Raw genomic sequence first — 24,634 nt, 5'->3', positions numbered from 1 at the left:
AAAAAAATCGGTAATTGAATGCCTTTCTTTAATTCTAAGTTTCTAACAGTAATTTTTGTTCTAAAATTATTAGACTAAAAGCCATCGATATCCTCTCCCCCTCCTCGTCGAAAATTGGCACTTAATAAAACAAATGAATTACCTAATTTAAATCCAAAGTCATGCATGGCAGTTTGAAGCTTCTTTCTATTATTCAAAACCTCTGAGTCCCTGAAAAAGAGAGACAAGTAAAGTAAAAGAACTTAAATAAAGAGACAAGTAAAGTAATTTAGAGATAGAAGTCAAATTATAAACTACTACTACTACTACTAACAGCTCACCGCAGCACCAAGCCGCCTGAGGCCAACACAGCTACGCACGCTCCTCCTCCATCCCAATCTATTCAAAGACTCCCTTTTTACGCCCGCCCATGAACTTCCATTTCCTTTAAATCTTTCTTTATGACGTCCTCCCACCCCAGAAGAGGACAACCTGCTTTCCGTTTAGCCCTAGACGGTTGGCCGAAAAGAACAATCTTCGGCAATCTGTCATCATTCATCCGCACAACATGCCCTAGCCACCAAAATCTTTCTTTTAGTACAGCCCTAGAGAGCGGTATTGAACCACAATTTTTCGTATAGCCTATTGTTTGAAATACGGTCAGTCAGGGTACCGATAACAATCCTTAAGCAATTTCTCTGGAAAACATCAGGCAAATCTTCATCCGCTTTTCGGAGCACCCATGCTTCAGAGCCATATTTGACCACTTTCATTTCTGCAGCTTCTAATATTCTGATCTTGTTTTGCAGACTAATCTTCCTATTCTTCCAACCTTGTTTTAACTGTGAAAAAAAACACCCTGAGCCTTGGCTAGTCCACTTTTGACATTTTCCCTGCTCCAACCATCTTTACTAATAATACTACCAAGGTAAGTGAAGCTGTCCACCAGATCAATCCTTTCATTACCCAACTTCACCTTTTCATCTTCACTTAATCCTAGCCTTAGCGGCTCAGTCTTCTTAACATTAATTGTCAAACCTATTCTAGCACCCTGAACTTGCCAAACCTCTAAAACTTCATTTATTTTGCTCACACTTTCATCTAGGATGCTTAAATCATCAGCATAATCTAAGTCCAGGAGACTTTTCCCTCCCCATTTCATTCTGTGGTCTCCCATTGCCTTTCCTGTGCTCCTTAAGATAAGGTACACGAAAATGATCCATATAAGGGGGGATAGAACACAACCCTGCTTAACTCCTGATTCAATACAAAACAAGCTGCTAACCTCATTTCTTACCTTAACCGCAGCAGTGTTATTCTCGTACATAGCACTAATCACTTTAGTGTATTTGTCTGGTATACTATACAAGGATAAAACCTTTACTAAAGTTCTTATATCAACAGAATCGAACGCTTGCTCATAATCTTTAAAACTGAGGACCAGAGGTGTTTGATACCTCAGGCACTTCTCAATTATTAACCTAAGAGTGAAAGTTTTGTCGATACATCCTCTACCTTTTCTAAAACCTCACTGTTCTTCTTTTATAACTTTTTCGATAGCATCCCTTAGTCTAAAAAGTATCATATTACTAAGTAATTTACTACCTAGAGAGACTAGACTAATCCCTCGATAATTGCCACACTCACTCTTATCACCTTTCTTATGTAGTGGCTTAATTAAGGTTTTCCTAAATTCGCTAGATACCTACCCTTTTTCAAAAATTATATTCACAATCTTTAGTAGCTAACTTCGAACCTCAGAACCCCCCTATTCAAGAAACCCATTTATCACCCTATCAGCACCTGGAGCCTTACTATTTTTTAATCCTTTTAGTAATGTCGCTAATTCCTCCTCACAAAACAAATCTTCCTTCACATCCAATGTATCACAAACTTTTTCATTTTCCTTTATATCTTTTCATTCAGCTCTATCTCGGTTAAGCAAATTCTCAAAATCTTCGGCCAATCTCTCTTTAGTTTTTTACTTGTAAGTAATTTCCGCTCCATTCCTATTTTTAGCTGAGCCTTTAAAGTCCGCATTGACCACTCCCTCTCAAGTTGTTAGCATGCCAGTACAATATTTTACTATTATGCCATCTAGCTGCATCTTCTAGATCCTCGACCATTTTATCCATAGTCTCCACTTCACACCTCCTTAGTTCATATTTTAATGCTTTCTCCACTTTCTTTACATTCCACTTGTTTTCATATGATCTATCACTCAGGTAATTCTTGTACAAGTCCTTTCTCCTTTCTATTAAACATAAATCTTTTTCACTAGTATTCTTAGCTGCAGTTCTAGCTTTCTTTCCTAAGACACCTTCAGCAAACTTCACAAATTATTTTTCTAAAATTATTCAAACCATCTTCCACATTATCAAAATTTAAACTCTCAAGTTTATTAATCAACTGTTCCTGGAAAGTTTCTGTCAAATTCTTATCCTGGAGTCTACCAACATCATAACTTCCTGGGAGGTAGTTACCCTTCCGATATTTCAGCTTTAAATCAACCCCTGACACTACTAGATGGTGATCTTTACTCTTAACATCAATAACGGCACTCCTATATACCCTAGTATGTTGTATTGATCCTAGGCATCCCATAGTAGATAAATTATCTAGGAAGAGGTTTTTCAGCCCGAAAACGCCCACCAAAACAGACCATGCCCAGAAGAATTATTCTTTAATCAGAATCCCGTGCAACTGCTGTGTCGTTTACTAGGTTATAATTTCCTCGAAGAGCGCCACTCCTCAAGTAGGAATAGAGTTGACTGCAAGGTACCCAGTCTTGCATGTAGCTCGAAAGGGTCGAGGCAGCCCTGTGCAGAGGCCATTCTCCATAGACCTGGATCTTACGCCCTGCCGCAGTTGTCCTCCTATAGAGGATCCTCCCGCGATGGTGTTCTGCATCACCATGCAATTTAACCCATGACTGGGAGACGGTTTGTATCTTCTGGGACTTGTGGACAAATCAGTGGGCCCTTTTGAGCGTAAATTTGAGGGGCCTTCTTCCTCCTCCACCTGTATGTATGACCCAGGGCGAGGATGCCCCAGTTTCTATTATTGACCCCCAGGGACAAGGTCCCCCTTGGTCTGTGCCTCCTCTGGAGGTACCCTACATATCTGTAGGGTGCTCCCCTATTACCACCTGGGGACACGCTAAGTTGCCTGAGGGAGGCCAACTAATATCTAGCCTAATTTATTGATTCACTTCAACATTAGCTTATAAAACTAATTTAAAATTAATGTCAAGCTTAATTTATTGATTAACTTCAACATTAGCTTGCAAAGCTAATGTAAAATACAGTCAAACAAATGGTTGTTTTTTTACCGTCTTGTTCTGTGTTGTTTTAGTGGGTTTGGCAACCAATGATATTTACTTCATTCTCATCATTTTCAACTGCACAATCAGCCTTTGCTATTGTATTTTATTTTTGTTAGTAAAACAAATACTTTTACTTATATGAAATACTTTTACAAATTATAAAAGTACATTAGAACACCAGAAATGCTAGAGAAGATCAGTAGCAGGCATTTATTTAAAAACGATATGGCCTCTGTGCATTCTTCTTCTTTAAATAAAGCATTCAAACCTTAAAGTGGGTACGGTCAAAACCTTTTTTGGGCATTTTATGGAAAAAAGTTTTGAACTTTAAGTAAAGGGAAGAAGAGAGATTACTTTCCTAAATTTCTGCAATAAAAAAGTGCGCTGTAGTTTCATTATTTAATATCTATGATGTATTTTTGCAGGCCAATGACATGGCCAAGGCTACTTAAAACCTTGAAAACTATCATATGTCAAACTCTAAGCCAGTTAAGCAGCATTTAGATACATGTCTAGTTAGACTAACATGTCGTCACTTGGAAGCAGAATTGGCGTAAGCAAAAACTGGAAGCGGAAACTACAAACTGGGTAAAGTTTTAAAGAACTTTAAGAACTGAACTCAACCTCACGTGGAAACTCAAATAGCAAATGTAAAACCTGCCAAATTCGTTTGTCAAACAACCCATAACAGTACAACTTGCTATGTGTACAAGATTTGCATCTTTTGATCAAAATTAACATATAGCAATTTAAAATTCTTTCTTGTGATGGGAAATTAGTCATAACACATTCAATATTGTGTTCAGCCTTTTAATCCTGTTATGCTATATTGTATCTTTCACAAGAATAAACCCCTATTGGAAAATATTGAACAAATTATGACAGTAATTAAATTAGGATTTAGGGCTTGCATACCAAACATATTTTTGCCTATTTTATAGTAGGTCTGCTTTTATGACTGTATAACTGAGGACTCACCCTAATCTATTTGATAAAAATACATAATAACTAAATAGTGATAAAGAAGATTGCCGAATCCTTTCTTTTTACTATTGGACTAGTTAACGCAAATGAATTTCTTGCAATTTGTATTTATACTTTATTGTCAGTACAATTATTTTTTTTATCTTACCGCAAGGATCGATGGTGACGAGAAATAAAAAATGGATTGTTTACACTTTTGAACCCCTGAAATTTAAGCACTATTTTCCTAATTAGAAGCCACTAGAGATGTTAAGAAAGTGACTGAAAACTTTTGAAAAATAAAGAGTTTAGAGTTCTGAAGCAAACAAGTGAAGCTAATCTATAGTCTTAACACTATGAAGACAATCTTGTCTACAACCCTCAACCAGAAAAAAAGATTAATTGAAAATAAAAGAAAAACTTAACAATTGAGTTTTGATACTAATAGCAAAGTAACTGAGTTTTGGAAATTTAACATTAGTTATACATAAACTTTTTTTTCACATGCTTACCAATGGTAAGTGTTGCACAGGTACCAGTCTCCTGATTTGATGTCTTTGGCCAGGAGTGCAGTGCATGGCAAATCAAACAATGCTTTCAGTATTTTTCCCCAGGAATTTCTTCAGGTATCCATTTAGAACTGGGTCGACTCTGGCTGAGCTTACAGATTCATGCCATTGATTCCTGTTCCAAACCAAATAACCAAGTGACACCAGGACTTGAACCCCTGACCTCAGGATTTCAAGTTCAAATTGCTAACCACTTGGCTAGGGTGGCCCAAAAGACTAACATACCATATGGGTTTTCAGTTTGCCAAACGGCGCATTTCAATTTTGAGAGGTTTCAAGCTCTTTTTTGAAATTCCTACAAATATGTTTTCTCAATAACATTTTACTATTAAAATTAATCAAAAATAGTCGCCTTCCCAAACCAGCTACAAATGGAGTTATTTTCCACTAGACAGGTTTTTTACAATGTAATTTGAAGCTATTTACTTAATATGCGTTGTGGTTCACTCTTTACTAGGCTGTAGCTATTGCTAAAACAATTATCTTGGTTATTATGATCATTTTCTTTGTTTTTTTTTTATTGTTATTATTGAAGATCTCACAAATAAAAACCATGCTGTTCAAAATATAGGCAGCTTTTTAAGAAACACATTTTTTAAAATTTATTTGCGTTTTTTGTTGGTTTCGTTATGTTTATATTCTTTTTTTTCTTATGGTTTCATGGCTTTTTTTGGAAATAAATACATACACATATTGTATTCCAGTCAATTAGAGGTTTTAGGAGGAGAGAATTTTAACCATAAATAGTCATGAGACATCATTTTTTTGTTACTGTGTTGTTACTAGTGTTATGATAAATAAAAAATTCCTGTCAAAATACAAATTCTTTTCAGTAAAACAAAATTCACGCTATGGCCTGGCTGAGCTTACAGAGTCACACCATTGACCACCATTCCATACCCAATAACCAGCAACACCAGGACTCAAACCCCTGACCCTAGAATTTTGGTATAAATAAGATACCAAAATCATAACTATGATTTTGAAAATGGGGAATAACAAAGATATTTTAAGAACTTCAAAGATGTTTTAGGATAATTGAGTCAACTAATTTAGGGATTATTTACAAAATTCATGGTATAAAAGGGTTTAAAAAGCTCACTGAAGGCATTTTAGGCCAAGTCATGGAACTTGAGATGCATGTTTAGGTACATGTCTCTTAATCTTTTGACAAATTAGAAATAATGAACTAATTAAACTTTCATTGTAAAATTTTCTCTTTTTAGACAGCACTATGTTAAGTGCCTCATTTTGGCACTTTTTCATTTTTTTCCAATAAAAAAGTAGCTAATCTAAATCTAAATATCTAAATATCAATCTAATAATAATTAATCAAATAATAATAATCAATAATAATAATATAATAATATAATATATATTTATAACATTTTATTTATAACATTTTAATATAATATATATAATATATAATAATAATAATATAATAATAATAATATAATAATAATAATAATAATAATCAATCAATCAATCAAAAATATCAATCAAATAATCTAAATATCAAAGTAGTTAAAATATTCATCCGACTCCTATATCTTTCAAGTTGCTCCTTTTTAAAGTTTTAGCTAGGCTTAAGTTTTACAATGTTTTTCTTTTTTCCTAACAGTGATCAATAAACATAAAAAAATAAAATCAACAGTTATTCAATACTAGTTACCTTTTCTCTTGGTTTGTTGAAAATCTTTCCATATTTTTGACACAACTTTTCAAGTCTGATACAGTTTTCTTGTCCTCTGAAAGAAAAAGAAAGTACTTCAATGGAAGCACAATAATTTGTTAATTGGGTTAATTAACCATGATTGGGTTAATTTTGTATGGTTGGCCATAGCTTACTTTAACCACAAAGAGTGGATAGAAACTGTGATTAAAAGGCAACAGAACAACAAAAAAGAAAGAAAGAGGGAAAAGTCCAGCCTCCCCCCCCCCTATAATTCTAATGTCCTCATTAAATCTAATTGTTGTCCTGAAAACAATAAATGTTCTTTTTCAGTAACTATTCTTAACACCAATACTTAGCCTATTCTATCAATCCCACTAGACATAGACCTAGCAACCCCAATTGAAAAGTAAAGAAAGTTAAGTTTAAACAAAATACTTTCACCAGGAGCTTTAAATTTCCTGAACTTTAGCACATAACTGTGATTCTTAATTTAATGATTCAGACTCCCGGTCTAAATTTAGAGTTTAAGTACAAACCTTTCACTAAGTGCATAATTTAAGGTCATAATTGTTAAAAATGCTACTTTTCCCCAATTTATCCAACTAAAACCTACAAACTTTGCAAGAAAGGTGGCAGAATTCTTGGCTTCATCCATAATAATTTATATTCAACTGAAATCTTGATGTCATGTTTAACTCCCTTTGACAAAATAGTATGGGTGTATGTTCAATCTAAAGTCTATCTGAACACTATTAACCTAATTATCCTAAACTATTTTTATTTCTCACCATTTCAGATAATTTAAAAAAGATGTTTATTTATACTGGAAAGTTATTTACCAGTAGCCTACTTACTGTAAATTGTTGAAATACAAAAATGCTGCTATTTTCCTGATATAAACAACTTAAAACTTGTCTTAATCTATAACACTTTCAACTTAAAACAGATTGTAAATGTTCAAAACACCAAAAGTATCACAACTCTTGGTTTAATATGTGCTAATTGTTGAGTTTTTATAAACCTGTTTCCATTGTGCCCCTGATGTAGAAACCTGAATTAAAAAATGAACAGTTTATTTAAAACCAACTATTCACAAATTCAAATGGCCAAATTTGTGTTGTAGCCAAAGAAATATCACGATCAAAGATGAAATGGTCAATGGACAGCTAAAATACTGTCATGCTTGTCCATCTAATATTCAGGAAAAATACTTTAACTACAAAATTTTATTATCTACAACATTAAGGAAAATGAATTAATAAGGGAAAGAATAGGTTACTTCCCACTACCTGCTTGTTTTGTGGAACTCAACAAACATGGGTGCAAATTATTTCCCACACCTGTCATGGTTAGACAGCACAGCAAAGATCAGGACTTTTTTGTATATTTATAGTCTTTTTGGGGGTAATACACAACTTGAGGGGGGGGGGGGGGTAGATACCAGAGACCCAAACATCAGATAGAGCCCTTCTGCACAAAGCATCCCTTCTCTGTTTTCAGGAGAAAGTGATAGATGAGTATACTGTCTATCACTGTATGTTTTTAGACTGTATATTTCTATTGTCTCTATGTTTTTGTTTGTGCTTTGACAAATGTGTAGTGCCAGCCTAGAAAAGCATACTCTAAATGAGGCCAAACAATACCTTCTGAAAACTTCAAGGAGGGAATGCATGCAGCCTGCTTTAAGATGGACTTTTTCTTCTTCTTAAAACTTAATACTTGGTCAATGTATAGTTGCTATATTGAATCAGAACTGGTTTTTACAACTGCAGTTTCTTGTGGAATTCATTGTAGAAATGAGAGTTCACATTTATGGAAATTTTTTCTCAGAATTTGAAATTTTTTGGGTTACTTTCAGGCCACTAACTTCCACTGTTACATCTTCTATGATACCTATTGTGTCACTTCTAATGTATTTCTTGTAAATTTCTATACACAAAAGGTCATTGATGAATTTTCATGGTCATCATAACCAGATACATGATTGATGGGCAACAAAAAGAAGAGGATCTGACCCAGCAGCCACCTTCATAGAGTGTTCATGAAAGTCTCTAAGACACTGATACAAGATCAGCTTGACACTACTGTAATCTCTTTGACATCTCCTTTTTTCAAAATTAATAAAGAAGTCCTGTTAAAGGTGCAATGCAAAACAACCAAGATGATCAGAGGATTGTAGCAAGTGTCATATAAAGAATGTCTTCACCACCCGTATTTGTCTACAGTAACTTGTAGAAAAAAAAGAACATAGCCCACAAGATTATATAAAAAAAAGTAATCTGTGCTCTTCTTGTACCAAATGACTAGAGGGCAATTGAAGAAACTTGTAAAGCAACATGTTACCACCAAAGAAAGAAGCCAACCTATAGAACCAGCTCTCAGAAGGCACACTATATGCTGAGTCAACAAACACATGTAAGCACAACATAAAGAGAATAACTGACAGGCAGCCAAATCCTTAACCACTACATAACAGAAAACCAGATGAGAAAACTAGGGATGCAGAAGTCAACACAGAGAATGAAAAGGACAGAAATCTTTACTTTGCTCCAAGCTATGGTCTAATGTATTTGTTTTATAAAAGTGAAACCTTGAGAAATCAACAGGCACAAGGATAGTGTTTTGACCCTCAAGCATTTGCTTGATCTAAATTTATAAGGCTTTAAAAGATTTATAGCCTAAATCTATTTCTTTAACGCAGAAAAAAACCTTGATTAGTTTAAAATCCTGCTGAAGTAATAGGAATTGTATTTTAAAACTGAGCCATTAAAAAGAGACTGAATAGCCAAAATCAAGATGAGACATTTTTTTTCCAAAATTATACTAAGATGGGCTATAGACCAGTCATCTAAGGAATGCTCTAAGCCTAAAAATAAGGAAATGGTAGGGTATCAGTGTACAGTAGGAGCTTGTGAAAACAAAACCCTTTAAAATTCTAAGAACATCTGTAAAAAATATAAAACTTACTTAGGCTAGGCTATATCATTTCTAAAAGCATTTTACTTTATTTTATCTGTCTTAATATACAAACAGCCTACAGGCTATAGTCAAAACTATTTATTTTCTAGGCCCAACCTATGCATTTTCCTATATTTTAATCTTTTGTTTAAACTTACTAGCCAACCTCTAAATTTAATCATAAAATCATTGGTCAATATCTACCAAATCATATTATTGAGTTAGGAATAAAGTGAATACACCATTCTATGCCTTTTTTATGCTGATTACAAATATAGGTAAAATTCTACTTTAGCTACTTTTGGCTATCTTGAAAAGGGGTTAGGTTAGGAAAATGAAACTTTCAGGGATGGGTCTACAAGCTAAAGTATGTCCCGGGAAGGTATTTTGAAGTACATACCTCCACTCCTTCTCCCTCTAGAGGGTCCTGAAATTTTGCTACATGACAGGTCTATACCCATTGAAATTTTGACAAAACAACATTTTACATTAATTTTCAGTTATCAGTTTCTTTTCTCTGGCTTCAGCTCTGAAAATGCAATTTCAGTTATTTGAGCAGAATTTTAAGCCATATAAATAGTTTATTTCAAAAATTTAGGAAATGTATTTGCATATCTTTAAAACCATATAAATTGGGATTGAGCAAAGTTGTGAAGCTGAAAAAATTTTTGTTGTACTTCATTTAAGCAGAAGATCTATTTTGCAAGGTTTCACTTCTATAACTCACATATTTTTATAGGTCATCAAAGGTCAGGACCCTCTAGAGGGAGAAGGAGTGGAGGTGGGTACTTCAAAATATCTTACCAGGACATACTTTAGCCTGTAGATCTATCCCTGAAAGTTTCATTTTCCTAACCAAACTCCTTTCCAAGATAGTCAAAAGTAGCTAAAGTAGAATTTTACCCAAATATAATAAGCATTTCTATGGGAAATGAATTTCAGCCCCCCTCACCTATAGAGGATATACCTAACCTAACCTAACCCTGAATGGGCATATATAGGGGGAAGGCTTAGTTTAAATTCCGATATAAATCCTTAACATATTCACAATCATCATAAAAAAGGCATCGAATAGTGTTTTTACTTTAGTGATAAATAAATAATATGATTTGGTATATATTGACCGAATCATTTTTAACAACACCTTCCTAGCTTCACAGGATAGCCTATAGCCTATTTTAGGCCCTAGATTCACATCTGTAGGTTACATTTGCCTAACCTAACTACATCCCAAGTTAGCAAAAAGCCTCTCAACTAGCAATTTACCGGAACACAATCCCCAGGGCTAAATTCAGGCTCTGAATTACCCCCCGCAAATTTTCACTCTTAGCTTAACCAGGCTTAGTTTACTTTCCTCGATGGCAAAGACTCCCTCATCTAGAAATTTACCGAAGTTACTGTCAGATCCAATAATGATCTCTTTCTTATTGCTACTTTACCCTCAAGCTTCTTTTCCATCTTTTTCAGTAGAGTTTTTAATTCATTAAATTCCATCTTTATTTTATTCAAATCTTTCGCCTCTTTTGTATGCCTGCTGGGCTGTTTTTGACGCTACCGAGAGGCCATTCTGTCAATTTTGCATTCTTCAGCAAGTTTTAATTCATAGTTATTTTTGAACTTTTTTTAATGTTTTGTACTGTTAAAAGAGTCTATAAAACAAAAGACTGCCAGTCACGTGACTTTTTATGCACCGATTTGCTTTTTCTTAAAAGGCCAGTAGGTTTCAAGCAAAGAGTTTATAAAATAATATATTTTATATCTCTATGGTCATATTTGTCTTTAATTTATACTTTTATATCATTTATGTTTTATATATCTATGGTCGTGTTTTTGTTTATGGACCTCAGAATTCACATTCGGCCCTTCGGGGCTTGAGATTGCTGTTCTTCAAATGAAGTGTTATCTGGCGTTACTTCATGCACGACAAAAATAGCCAGGTTAGCGATAGAAAAAACGAAATAAGGGGGACTTGCAGATGTAAGACCGGTCCCCACAATTCAGGTTCTTGCTAAAAATTGTTGTTTATAGCAGGGGAAATTTTATTTGTTTCTTAGAATTACTTTTTTTTTAAAGTTTGTTTCGTGTGTGTTAAAAATCACCTCTGGTTATATCCAGCAGTCCCCAAAGCCACAACGAAAATAATTTGTCTGGCGATGTCGACAATATATCTTGGCAGTTTTACGGTACTGGCGTGCAAAAAAAAATTCTGCAGTGTCATGGTATCAAGATTCATTTGACAGTGAGCCGTGATTTTATCGGCTTTCGTTTTTTTAGGAGTTTCCAGTTTCTCTTTTTTTGTATCTACTTGTAGTGGGCTAGTTTTGCGAATTATACTCACAATGTAATTGCTATACTCGAAATCTAGTTGCTCAAGCAGATCTCTATTTGAGAAACATATAAAATTGAAAAGAGCTGGCCATCAAAAATTCACTTTGGTGTAATTACGATTATACAGGCAGTTATTAGTAGTCAAATGGGCGAGACACTACCTAAACCATATTATGGCTATCAGCATTAGAGATGCCCCTTAGCAGGGACACAAATTGGAGGTGGGTAGGAGGCCGGAACTGTCCCCATAAATCTTTTGCCCTTTCCCCCTTCCTGATGTTTTTATACTTTCATTTCTTATATACTTTATAAAATACTTTTTGGACACCTGATATTTTTTTTTGGAATGTAATGGTAAAAACACCTTTTGTTGGTATTTTCATTGGGAAAATTGAAAAACAGCAAAAATACCCCCATCCCAAAAGTGTCACTAGCCAAAATGGTGAGAAGAGGCCAATCACTTTTACTGACTGGCATGTAATTTTTAGCAACTGGTTTGGGTTATATTGCTATTATATAATTTTTGATTTTTACCAACTGAGACTGGTCTTCTTTAATTGATTTTGCGTCTTATATTTTCATCGAAAAATGAGCCTGTAAAATAATGCCACTTCGGGCCACTATTTTACCCACTCAACTTTTTTTACCGATTGGCTGAAAATATTTCGAGGATGGGTTCTCCTTATTACATACGTAACGCCCTGCACTGTCCTAGATTTTCAAAAAAAAAAATTTTTCACCCCTTCCCCTTCCTACATCTATTTGTATTTGCGCCACGGCTAGCAAGCTTTTTTTTATCGAACTCACAAATTATAGCTGACATGATTAATGAAAGAACCTGGATACAGTAAGGTTTTCAAGGATATTCTAAGCTTACTTGAGCTGAACGAAATGTTATCTGAAAAGCAGATGAGGAAAAAAGAACTGAAACCATATTTACTCTATCAAAACACGTTCTCTTTGAACGTTTTGACAAGCTTGTAATTATTGTAGGTACGAGTGTTTGTTGAACATGTGGCACCAGCGCGGATTGCTTGGCTGTCGAATCGAAATCAGCCCAGCAAATCTTAATAACCTTAATACAATCAAGCTGGTGGACGGAATGTATAAAAACTTCTTTGCCAATGCTGATATTATTGGGGTCTTAAATAAATGCTTTCAAATGCCTACAGCTGAATTTGCCACTTCAACATTCTCAGGGGCCTTAGGCTTTTTCACATGAGGCCCATAACTTCAATTGAAACTGATCTTATTGGTTCTGGTGAGATTATCATTGTTGTCTTGTTCACTATTTCAAAAATCTATATTGCAATCAGATTCAGGAGTTTTTTTCTCTTAGACTACTACTTAATTTGATGGATAAATTGATCCATCAAATTTGCTGACACTTCATACTTCATCTTTGCTTAATCTTCATACTGAAATAAGACTTTTATGATATTAAGATAAATTAAATAATAACTAATATGTGAGCAAACAAAATGTTCCATAATATTTAAATTATTACAGCGAGACTCAATGTCACTTTATTGAAAAAATGTAAATTTGCATTATGAAACTCAAAAGGAACAATTTATTTGTACTCACATCTAAGCCAAGCAACCAACACCGGCAAGCTGTTAAAACCAACTCTTTCTCCAAATCCTTTTCCTGTCATGTCTACAATCTTGTTTTTCACTTGGTACTTGTTATGGATCAAATTATGCAAACAAAAACACATCCAAGCCGATACCAAGAAGAGAATTAGTCCCTTAGTAAATAAGTTATACTTGCAATAACAAGAAATTCTTACAATACCGCTCTTTCCTATTAAGCTTGCGTCCAAAGAAAAATTAATTAACAATAATTGATTAATAGACACAATTTTCTGCTGCACCTCCGGAAAAATAAAATTGGCTATCAGACAGAGAATGAATAAAAAGCGAGTCTAAAGTTTTTAAATTGCGCTTACAAACTAAATTTTCCAAGTCTGTCTTATTAAAAAACACAGAAAATGCACAGGAGTTAGATGACGGAAATTTATGTATGACAAAACCTCTTTTAAAAAGACGCTTTGTAAAACAAGATGACATGAAACCTTTATCTAGTATTATATAGCTTGATTCATCTCCTCCTATTGCAATATAAGGTTCTCCATTGGTAATTACTTAATATATCTGCTTACCACAAGCAGTGAGGGAATTCCTTATAGCAACAGGGGCCTCAAAAGTCTTATAAAGTTGAAAGGAATCTAGAATTTTGGGAAGAGGAAAGACGCAAACGAACAAAACATTAATCGAATCAAATCTAAACTGTATTCCATATGCTTTAAGGTTTCTATAATTAAGCCACTTCTAAAATCGTCAATAGCCAACTCAAAACCTTTAGATAGGCTTTGCTGCACAAAGTTCAAGTATGATATAAGCTTAACTGGGGAAATAATGCCAACAGGGAAATTGCCATTTAACACTTGAATCAGGCCTTTGGACAATTGTTCCAAATGAAAACGAAAACTTTGTAATTTATTTAAAATATTAGAAGTTAATTTTTCAACTGCCTTATGTATTTGAGCAAAATTTACAATTAAGAAAGAAGTTATTTTCAAAGCATTTTCAGACAGTTCACATTCAAAGGTTTTAAACGATTGGCTTACTTGGTCTAAAGTTTCGTTACGCAATTTGTTAAGAGAAATTTCTAATTCTGAGATTACCGACGCTGATACAGAAATGAATATAGTAACCTTTTCTTGGTCATTACTTATTTCTTCCAATTTGGCAGATAATTTTTCCACAGTGCTTGTAGAACTTAAACCAAATAGAACTTCACTAATCTGCCACACTATAGGTAAAATAGAAACCCTTTTCTTATTAGGATTGACAATATTAAACATGAATGATATTTGAAATAAGGTCAGGTTCAGAAATCACTATTTTTTTTTAATTTCCAAGAGTTCCTGGAATTGATCAATAATTAATTTTGCGTTATTCAATAGATTATGGTGACGTTTTATCCTAGATGCTATAATATCTTTTAGAGTTTCCACATCTTAATCAAGAATAACATTTTCAAAATTTCGTCCCTTTTCTCTAAAAATATTCAGCATATCTCCCACTTGAACCTTAAGCAGCGAAGCCGTGTTTTTAAGCTTTTCTACACTAAGGAAGAAAATAAGTTTGTGGTTTCCACTCGATCCAGTTCCAAGTTCGCTCAAATGTTGGAAGTCTATGCCTCTGCGAACAAAAGATTGTTGTCCTTCTAGTGACACGGTTGAATCCCTAGCCAATATTCCCAATTTAAGGAAGACACTAATTATAACTATAAGTATCATCGTAAAGCAACTGATCTGAAAATAATCATATTTAATGCTAAATACCTTTAGCTTACTAAATCAAAAGTAACACTAATTTAATAACATGATACATAGAAAGAAAAAACTAGGTATTTTACCATTAGAAGGATAATGAATAATTTGGTTTCTATTAATGCAGGAATTGGCTATATCATATGAAAATATAAAAGCCATTGATCCTTATTCAGAAATGTTTAGATTGATAAATTCAACCAAATAATTATTTTAGAGGTCTCAAATTTTTGGCCTTTACACACAACTTTAATTTCTACTTTTCCTTTCAACCACAAGAAGGAATCGACTACTTTCCGTTTTTAACTATTTTAATTTTCTCAAGGAATAAACGGGATTTCCTTCTCCTTTTGTTTTGCTTTGATCTGCATTTACTTTAACCTTTGAAGTCGGGGATGACAATATAATTTCACTTTCTTTAGCTGAAGGAATAGTTTCAGACCATTCACCTTCATTGAATGTTTTGGGCTCTTCAAAAATTTGTGATGGTTCAGAACAAGGAGTACTTGGAAAAACATTAGTGCCTTCTGTTTCGTTAACATTGTCAGTTTAAATTAAATTATTTTGTGGTTCATAAGTTAACATTCTATTGCGCAAATCCGATATTTGGAGAAAAACGAAACGATTCTTCTTCGGTAGGAGAAGGGACTGTTATGGATTCTGGAGTATCTGAACTTGAAAAGAGTAAGTTATCATCTAATATAACATGATTGCTTGGTTTGTAAGACCTAAGGTTGTATGGCCTATTTTCTGTTTCCTCTAGGGAGCAAACATCGCAAATAGTGTGTGTGGTATCATTTTTTTCTTTATACTGGTTCATCTCTTTCTCATGAATTTTGGAAATCTGAGGATTTTGTTTCAAAAAATTTCTTGATTGACTCTTTTAAGGAGCCTAGAATTTGACGTTCTTTTTCTTAATTCACCTGCATTTAAAGAAGCCAAATAGAAAACATTTTTAAGCAATTAAGATAATACTACACATGGTCCACGAAAAGAATAATTGGTAGATTTTCTACCAATCGGGGTTGTATCACGGCAATAAACAATATTTCCCGAGGCAATTAATGTCTCTTTTTTTTTTTTTTCTTTTTTTTTTTTTTTATATAATTTTTAATTTTTATTAACAATAAAATTAAATGCTCTCCCGCAGAGAGGACGTCCCCCCTCCACAGGAAGTTCCCGCTTTCGGTGGCCATTTACAACAACATACAAAATTTTCTTAAATTCCAATTCTGCAAAGAAGCCACTACTAAAAAAAACAATAAAAAAAAATCCCCCAAAAAAATAAATAAAAAAACCAAAAAAAACCCTCTTTTACATTATCATTTCAGCTTATTTTTACAACACACAAAAATAAACACACTAATATTTACGAAAAAACAAATAAGCAGAAATGACCACCAAACCCCATTTTTAAACTTCATTTTTTTCCAATTTTCCTATATTTTATTTTATTTTTTTATAATTTTTAATTTTTATTAACAATAAAATAAAATTCTCTCCCGCAGAGAGGACGTCCCCCCTCCACAGGAAGTCCCCGCTTGGGGAGGCCATTTACAACAACATACAAATTTTTCGCAAATTCCAATTCTGCAAAGAAGCCACTACTAAAAAAACTATAAAAAGAATATCCCAATGAAAAATAAATAAAAAAAAACAAAAAAACCCTCTTTTACATTATCATTTCAGCTTATTTTTACAACACACAAAAATAAACACACTAATATTTACGAAAAACAAATAAGCTGAAATGACCACCAAACCCCATTTTTAAACTTCATTTTTTTCCAATTTTCCTTTTTTTTTTTTTTTTTTTTTTTTTTTTTTTTGCTGCTAATTAAAAAAAACAATTATCAATAATTTTATTTAAACTATCTTATTGGCAACGCTGTTTTCTCACTCACTCACACCAAAAACTATCTCTTACCAATAAAAACTCAAACTCTCTCCACTACTTACTTTCTCACTCTCTTCCACCCACCATATTTACAAATAATTTATAATTCAAAATCAAAAAAATACTCTCTCCACTCTTTTCTTATCTTCAATAATTCCATTTTCTTCTCAATTAAACTCCTAAAACCCTCTAAACACACCACTTTCTTTCTTTTCCTTCTACTCCACACATAATGACACATATTTCCAGTAATATTCCAATTTTCCCATTTTCCTTTTTTTTTTTTTTGGCTGCTAACTAAAAAAAAACAAATATCAATAATTTTCTTTAAACTACCTTACTGTCAACGCTGTTTTCTCACTCACTGACACAAAAAACTATCTCTTACCAATATAAAGCTCAAACTCTATCCGCTACTTACTTTCTCATTCTCTTCTTCCACCCACAATATTTACAAATATTTCATAATTCAAAATCAAAAAAATACTCACTACTCTATTCTTATCTTCAATTATTCTATTTTTTTCTCACATAAACTCTTAAAACCCTCTAAATACACCACTTTCTTTCTTTTTCTTCTACTCCACACATAATGACACATATTTCCAATAATATAACACAGAGAATTTTTCTTTTTCACTTCCAAATCCGAATTTATGTCAAATTTCACCAGCTTCTTCTTTTCTTCATCACTTTGAACTTTAATTTTCCACTTTTCACTTAAATCAAAAACAAACTGAAAAATTCCCTTATTTTCATTACACTTGAACCATCTTCCACTACTTCAAAACAAAAAGAGCATTTTTTCTCTTCATTTCTCAGGAAACGTGACACTCTATTTCGGTAAGGCCAAATCATGTGTATGACTTGAAACATAAGCTCTCTCATTTTTGGTTCCTTGGGGAAAGAATGTAGATTTCTAAAGGCATTTTCAAAATTTACAAATGGTTCTTTTCCTTTTACGTGATATTCGTTATTTTCCTGTTCGGGAGTTAAAATCCTGGGTATTTCAGTTTTTATTTCTGTACTATCCTCCATAAGAAGTCCTTTCTCTTTCAGTAGCTTTAATATCGGGAAAGAATCTTTCATGAAAACTAGGACGTTTGTGTCTGAATTTGTTGAACTAGGATTATTTAGTAGGGGAAACAACCACTCTCCGGTCATTTGAAAGTGTTCGTGTGGTCCATTTAAAAATTCAAGTGTCATTCTAGCAAGCATATTTTGGCACAGTTTTCTAAAATCCAGTACTCCTAGACCTTCCGATTCCTTTGGGCAAAAGAGCAACTTCTTACTCAGTTTTTCTAGCTTACCTCTCCATATAAAGCGTCACATGTAGGTTTCAATTTTCTTTGCTATAGGTTCCGGGAGGGGTACTACTGGGGCCAGATAAAGTATTCTTGATACACAATACATGTTGACGAAAGTTGATCTCTGGAACAAGGAAAGATTCCTGCCTCTATCTTCGCCACATAGCAAACACTGAATCTCGAGTACTTTCTTTTCCCATGCGTTCTGCCAGCAATTTCCTCTGACTGAAAAATCCTCGCCAAGTGTCTTTACTTTAGGACTGACTTCCAGCCAAGTTTCTTTTTCCAAGCTCCTAATCTAACTCGCCTTTGCGCTTTTTGTTAACGGGAGGATCTTGCTCTTTTTCTTGTGAGTCCTGACGGCAAAATTTTTCTCGTACAATTCTAGACCCTGCATTGCAGTTTTAATGTCACTCACTCCATCGGCGAAGAAATTACCATCATCCACAAAAGCCTCAGACTTGAGAACTAAAGTTCGCAGTACTCTGATACCCGCTATTCTGGCTTCTATGTATTTTATCAAAGGGTCGAGATAGATCTCGAACAGAAATGAAGAGCTTGGGTCAACTTGCCGGAAGAATATTTCAAAGGCGAATTCCTCAGTGAGGTTTCCGCTTCCGACGACTTTCGCCGCTGCATCAAGGTATACTTTCTTGTAAAAAAACGACAAATTCACCACAAAACGAATACTTCAACGTCATCAGTTCCCATAGGACTTCCCGGACAACCGAGTCGAAGCTTTGATAAAATCAACGCATATTAAAACCCATTTGAGATCACTTTCCGATAGTTCCTCTCTTCTAAGGAGTAAGTCGCGTAAAATTGCAAGAATATGTTGGACTTTTCAACCCTTTATGCCCCCGTGTTGGGTCTCACCCAGAATCTCTCCCATCAGGTTTCTGAGTCTATTCATGAGTACTTTGGAACATAATCGGGTATCACAGGGAAGTAGAGAGATGGGCATCCCGTTCTCGATATGTTGCATGTCTCCCTTTTTTGGCACTAATGTGATGATCGCTAGGGTCTGATCCGGTGTAGCTCCTTCACGTATCATCTCGTTCATTGCTGATAACATGATTTCCGAGATTTCACTAAAAAACACTTTGTAAAAATCGTAGCTTAAACCATCTCTTCCTGGGGCTTTCCCTGTCTTAGTAGAACTTAAAGCTTGTTTTAGTTCATCTTCAGTTATGGGCTGACTTAACATTTCATTCTCGTCCTTTGAAGCCTTTCGCTTCACTTCAAAATCATCAAAAGCATTTGCCTCTCTTGCTCCTTCTTTCCATTTATATAACTCTGAGAAGAAACCGTATACCGTCTTTTTTATTTCTTCGTGATCATCTGTCATCTTTCCATCATGTGTTTTTATTCTGTCAATTTTGCTTTCTTCTCGTTTCCTTTTAGCTTTCAAGATTGTCACCAGGCTTATTTGTTCTCCCTCATATAAATCATTTAAATGATTTTTTACTGTCCAGTTTTCAAATTTTTTCTGCTCGATTTCCTTTAATTGTCGCCTTATTTCATGGTATTCGAAAGTCGGATCGCCTGTATTTTGGTCTATTTCATCTTTCAGTTGACTAAGGACTTTTTTTAAAAATCGTTCGTGGGCTAACCGATCTCTGTCACTTTCCTTTTGTAGGTATTTTAGAAAATTTACGATCTGTTCTTTAAATTTAATCCATACTGTTAGGTGGCTTTCGTGTTGTTGTCGTTCTGTGAGTATTTTTCGGATTTTTTATCGGATTATTTCTTTGTTTCCTTTATCCTTGATAGTATCAGGGTATAGTTTCCAATACGGAGCTCTCCTGAAACTTGTTTTCCTATTTACATCCCCTATACTTGCTTGGACCGCGTAATGATCAGAGAATAAAACGTGCTCATGCTGAATGGAATTTACAGAATTTTCCATGTTCTTGGATATGAAAATTCTATCGATTCTACTTGTTCATTGGTTTCCGATTCGGGTGAAAGAAGACTCATTCTTTTCTTTAGAACGCATATGTATGTTAAATCATATAGTTTTACCAAGTTTTTCAGATCTTTACTTACTCTCTTTTTGGGGCTCGTCCCCGTTCTTGTTTGCACATCCTTGTCTCTGGCTATACAACTGAAATCTCCCATCAATAATTTACATCCAGTTGCAGGGACGTATCTTGGTATGATATTCTGAATAAAATCAGGTCTGGCTTTGATGTTATTACTTCCCGAAGGCATGTGCACGTTTATGAGCGTGATGTTTTCAATCTGGAGACTACATACGGTTCCATCTTCTTCAAATTTGAAGTTCTCCGGGTCCACTGCAATATCTTGCTTTAAGAAAAAACCTGTGTCGAAAGATCCACTTGTTTTGAGAAATGAATAACCACTTGCCTCTATTCCACAGACACGAGAAGTGTCAACCTCCTGGACTGCTAATATATCAAAACCTGATGCTTTCAGATACTTCGTGAAAACTTCCTGACATTTTTTTTGCTTTAGCCCGTTTAAGTTCAGGGTTCTAATTGTTAAATTCATTCTAAGATTCTGAAACTGACAAAAAATATCTTCGGTTTTTTTTGTTTTTTTATTTCTTTCCTTTTCCTTTGTTTGACCTGGTTTCGTTTTCTTTTCCTTATTTTTTTCTTTCTTTTGCTTGGTTGTTTTCGTTAACTCCAATGGATACTTCGCTGAGGGTCCTTTTTGGTGTTTGTATCTTTCCTCCTTGTTTCTGAACCCCTTCAGATGGGTTTTGGGCGGTAGGGGTCTCAGGGTTCTCTTCTGGACTTCCTCTGGTTTCTTTGGTTGATTCGTTCCATTTTTCTCCTCAGGGTCGTTTTGGGCTTTTTCATTTTCTTTCGCTTTCTCTAAATCCTTTTGTACATTCTCCTTTGTGATATTTAGAATAAGATCTACGGCCGTCGATGGTGTCAATTTCTTCATTCCATCTAGGGCACTGCTTGAGTCTGACTGCTGACTTACAACAGTCCTAGGCGTTTCCCATGGATTATTAAATTGTCTGCCAATCGAATTTGGGCTTAAAACACTGTTTTTCTCATGTTTCTTCTGTTTCTAGGGCAATCTTTTGCTTCATTGAGTTTCGTCGTGGCATATGTAGCAGGCCTTGGGTTGCTCAGGGTAAAAAACATTTATTTTCTCATCCCCACCGAAGATGTTGATAGACGGTGGTAATGGCGTTTCAATGTACATTAATGCGGACGCTCGGCCAGTGTAGACTTGTATAAACTCGTCACCACTGTATACTTTCCTTCTGATATTTAGAACAGTTCTATAAACTTGTAGTTCTTTCTTTATGTCCTCACTGGTAGCTTCTCCTGGGATTTTTCACAACTAGACTACGACCGGGCGTCGTCCGGATCTGTCTATATTTACAGGATATACGCTATTTTGGAATCGCACCTTTGGTTCATTCGTTTTGAATTTTGATACAAGGTCATCTGCCAGTTTTACCGATTTCATAGTGACTCGCACCTGTCCGAATCTCTTAAGATCATCGAAGTCGATCGCTCTCACTACTCCAGTGTTTAGGCCCAGTTCCTTGAAAAACCGATGAATGTCGATTTCTCGTACTTCATTTAGGACCGATTCTTCCATCATTCTGAAATCGAACACAACCGTACTTCTGGACATTTTTTTTTCTATTTTTACTATATGAATAAACGCAATCAAACTCTCACTCACACTTCCTTTACACGCTTTCCTTTACTTTCTCAAACAAATACAAACAAATACAAAAAAAGAAAAAAAAACACAAATAATAAAAACAATCACCTAATTCTACACTCACCCTCACACACTAACTTACTCTCCAACCCTCAACTTACCTATTCTTCCTTTTCGACGCGTAAATTCTCCGACCAAAATTTACCAAACGGCAACCCTACATGCCAAAAAAAATTCAGACTCACAGGTTCCCCAGCCAAAATTTAATAGCCGGCAACCCTGCACACTGACACTTCCGGCTACGTCACAGGTGGCTCATACGGTTTCCTACCATTAATACACTAAGAACAAACAAAACAAAAATACTCCCAAATTAAACACTAAGACTCACTCTAACTCCTTCTCTAAATTCCACACACAAACTCTCCCTTCTTCACACCAAATTACATACAATTATTTATTATTTTTTCAAAAACAACCACCATGAACAGCGTTGCCAGCAGTTGTCCTTTTTGTCCATTAATATCTCTTTTGAATCTTTAATAAACTGAATAGCCTGTTTTGATCTTTAAATTTTAATCTCCTTTAAGCAAGTTTGATGATTTTCACAGACATTTTGTATCAAACGTGTAACATATGATTCTTATCCATCTTAGTAACTTAAGGTTGTCGGTTTATTAAATTGTAAATCAGCTGACGATTTTCCAATGAATCCATGCACAATGGTAAAGCTGGAAAATTTTCGAACAGTATTTAGAGAAGAATTCATGCTTAACATTATTAGGGGAACCTTTTCATCCCAATCCACCTAAGTCAAGTTACTACAAGAATGAGATAGGATTTTCTTCAATATTTTAACTTAATTCTCGCTAGCTTCGTTGCACTGGGAATTAGACAGGCGGCTATAGAGTTTCTTACAATTAATTTCACAGAACATCTTCCTTATCTCTACATTGTCAAAATTTGAACCATGATCACTTAAAAAAGCCTCAGGCAGACCATAATAAGCGATAATATTTTCCCAGATAAATTTTATAATATTTTCTGTATTCATAGCGAGTATAGGCTTTAATGCTACTAGACTACTAAAAAGGTCCACTCCAACTAGTACTTATCGATTCCCAGAGCTTTTAATTGAAAAGGGGCCATCACCATCCATTGCCCAGACCAAAAATGGCATTTCAGGAACAATATTTTTCCAAAGTGGGGGTTCGATTTTTTCGTGTTAGCTCGGTTACAAAGATCGCAATTATTAACAAATTCTTTGATCGTAGAAGCCATATTTTCAAAAATGTAAAATTTTCTGACTTTCCACAAAGTCCGCTCATAACTTGCGTGAATACCTAAAGCTAAATGCTCATGAAAAGGCTTAAATATACCCAGAATCATTCTCTTAGGTAAAACTACTTGAATGTTTAATTCTGTGTGCACATTTTGATTTAACCTGAAAGAACCACTCGAAATATATTCCATTCCGTCTATTAACTAGTCCCCGAAGCCGCGCCACGCCGACTTGACGGCGGCGAATGTGTGATTTAGTATCGGCGGTGGCGCGCCGCCAGGCGCGCCGAATTTTTTTTGGCGGTGCGCCGCCGGTCAGCGGCGCAGCGGTTTCTGACTGGCGGCGCGCCACGGCGCGCTGATTTTCCTGATTAAAAATAATAAAAAAAATCAAACTTCACCAAGGACGTTCAACCTCAACTTGATTTTAGTAAGGATTTTTAAATGGTTGGCTAAAAACATACAAGAACAGTATGACAAAACAGGAATTTGTTGGGCCGTGCGGAAAGTCTTTATGTTCCCCATCGATCAGACCAAGTAGAATCCTCATTTTTAGCCACTAGACCCAGGGAAACCTATGTTGTGTTAATGTTTAACATCGCATTATTCCTATAAAATCCCGTGTTTAGTCATTTTCTTTTTGTTAATGACTTGGGCTCATGTGTGGCTAATGAACTTCAAACTTTCAAAGTTTGAAGTTCAAAAATCTCCTAGTTCATCAAATACATCCGAAAAGGAAGTGAAAAAACAAAAACAAATAACAACACAAAAAAAACACGGTATACAAGTTAGATACCATGGCTTAACAATAATTTTAAATCAGCGGCTATATCACTTCAGTTAGAATTGATGTAACAAAACTGAGTTAGTTCACTCTGCCTGGAGCCATTAATCTTTTTGCAGTCACTATCAGTCCTGTCGTGCTAAAAAGCCGTTTAGTTGGGTCACTTGTGGCCTGTACAGCCAAAACTTGACGAGCGTAAACTGCCACTCGCGGGATCTGATACTAGCATTGGACCTTGGGGTCCCTAAGAGTGCCGCAAATGGGCTTCTTCTTTGAATCTGCTGAATTGAGTTGTTTTTATAAGGGAGAACTAACCTGCATCTTTACCATAGGGCTCCTGCACCCTACACTACAGGGGGAACTAACCTGCACCTTTACCATAGGGCTCCTGCGCCCTACACTACAGGGGGAATTAAACTGCTCCTTTACCCTCTTTTCTTATCAACACGGAATAACCCTCCAAAATTCTTTTCTGAAAGAAGTGGTCAGGTTATGAAGTTTCAAGTCAAAGTTTAAGGCTACTTCAACTTCAATGTGCTCTGCTTACTGTGCAAAAAAAAATGTAATT

At 34.9% G+C, this 24,634-nt stretch overlaps 1 protein-coding gene and 1 pseudogene across 3 annotated transcripts in view; both read right to left on the bottom strand.

Annotated features, from left to right (window-relative positions):
* LOC148951585 (uncharacterized) overlaps positions 1-11,096 on the bottom strand; it is a 41,388-nt gene extending 30,292 nt beyond the window's left edge. The window contains exons 1-4 of one of the 3 annotated variants that reach the window (XM_089090350.1): positions 10,909-10,953; positions 6,509-6,584; positions 4,780-5,131; positions 143-210 (exon numbers count right to left, since the gene is read on the bottom strand). In XM_089090350.1, the coding sequence (XP_088946476.1) occupies positions 143-167 (25 nt within the window). In that variant the 5' untranslated portion in view covers positions 168-210; positions 4,780-5,131; positions 6,509-6,584; positions 10,909-10,953. Of the gene's footprint in view, positions 1-142; positions 211-4,779; positions 5,132-6,508; positions 6,585-10,735; positions 10,759-10,908 lie in introns of those variants that run through there. The other 2 variants (XM_089090348.1, XM_089090349.1) reach the window with 2 other exon arrangements.
* A 2,551-nt stretch (positions 11,097-13,647) lies between these two features.
* On the bottom strand, positions 13,648-15,113 carry LOC148951584 (uncharacterized; annotated as a pseudogene).
* Between the last annotated feature and the right edge of the window lie 9,521 nt (positions 15,114-24,634).

Source organism: Artemia sp. Qi Xiang Cuo, chromosome 6, assembly GCF_049724085.1.
Source record: "Artemia sp. Qi Xiang Cuo chromosome 6, ASM4972408v1, whole genome shotgun sequence".
Lineage (NCBI taxonomy): Eukaryota > Metazoa > Arthropoda > Branchiopoda > Anostraca > Artemiidae > Artemia > Artemia sp. Qi Xiang Cuo.
Note: the sequence above shows the minus strand (reverse complement) of the source record. Positions and strands in the feature narration are given on the sequence as shown.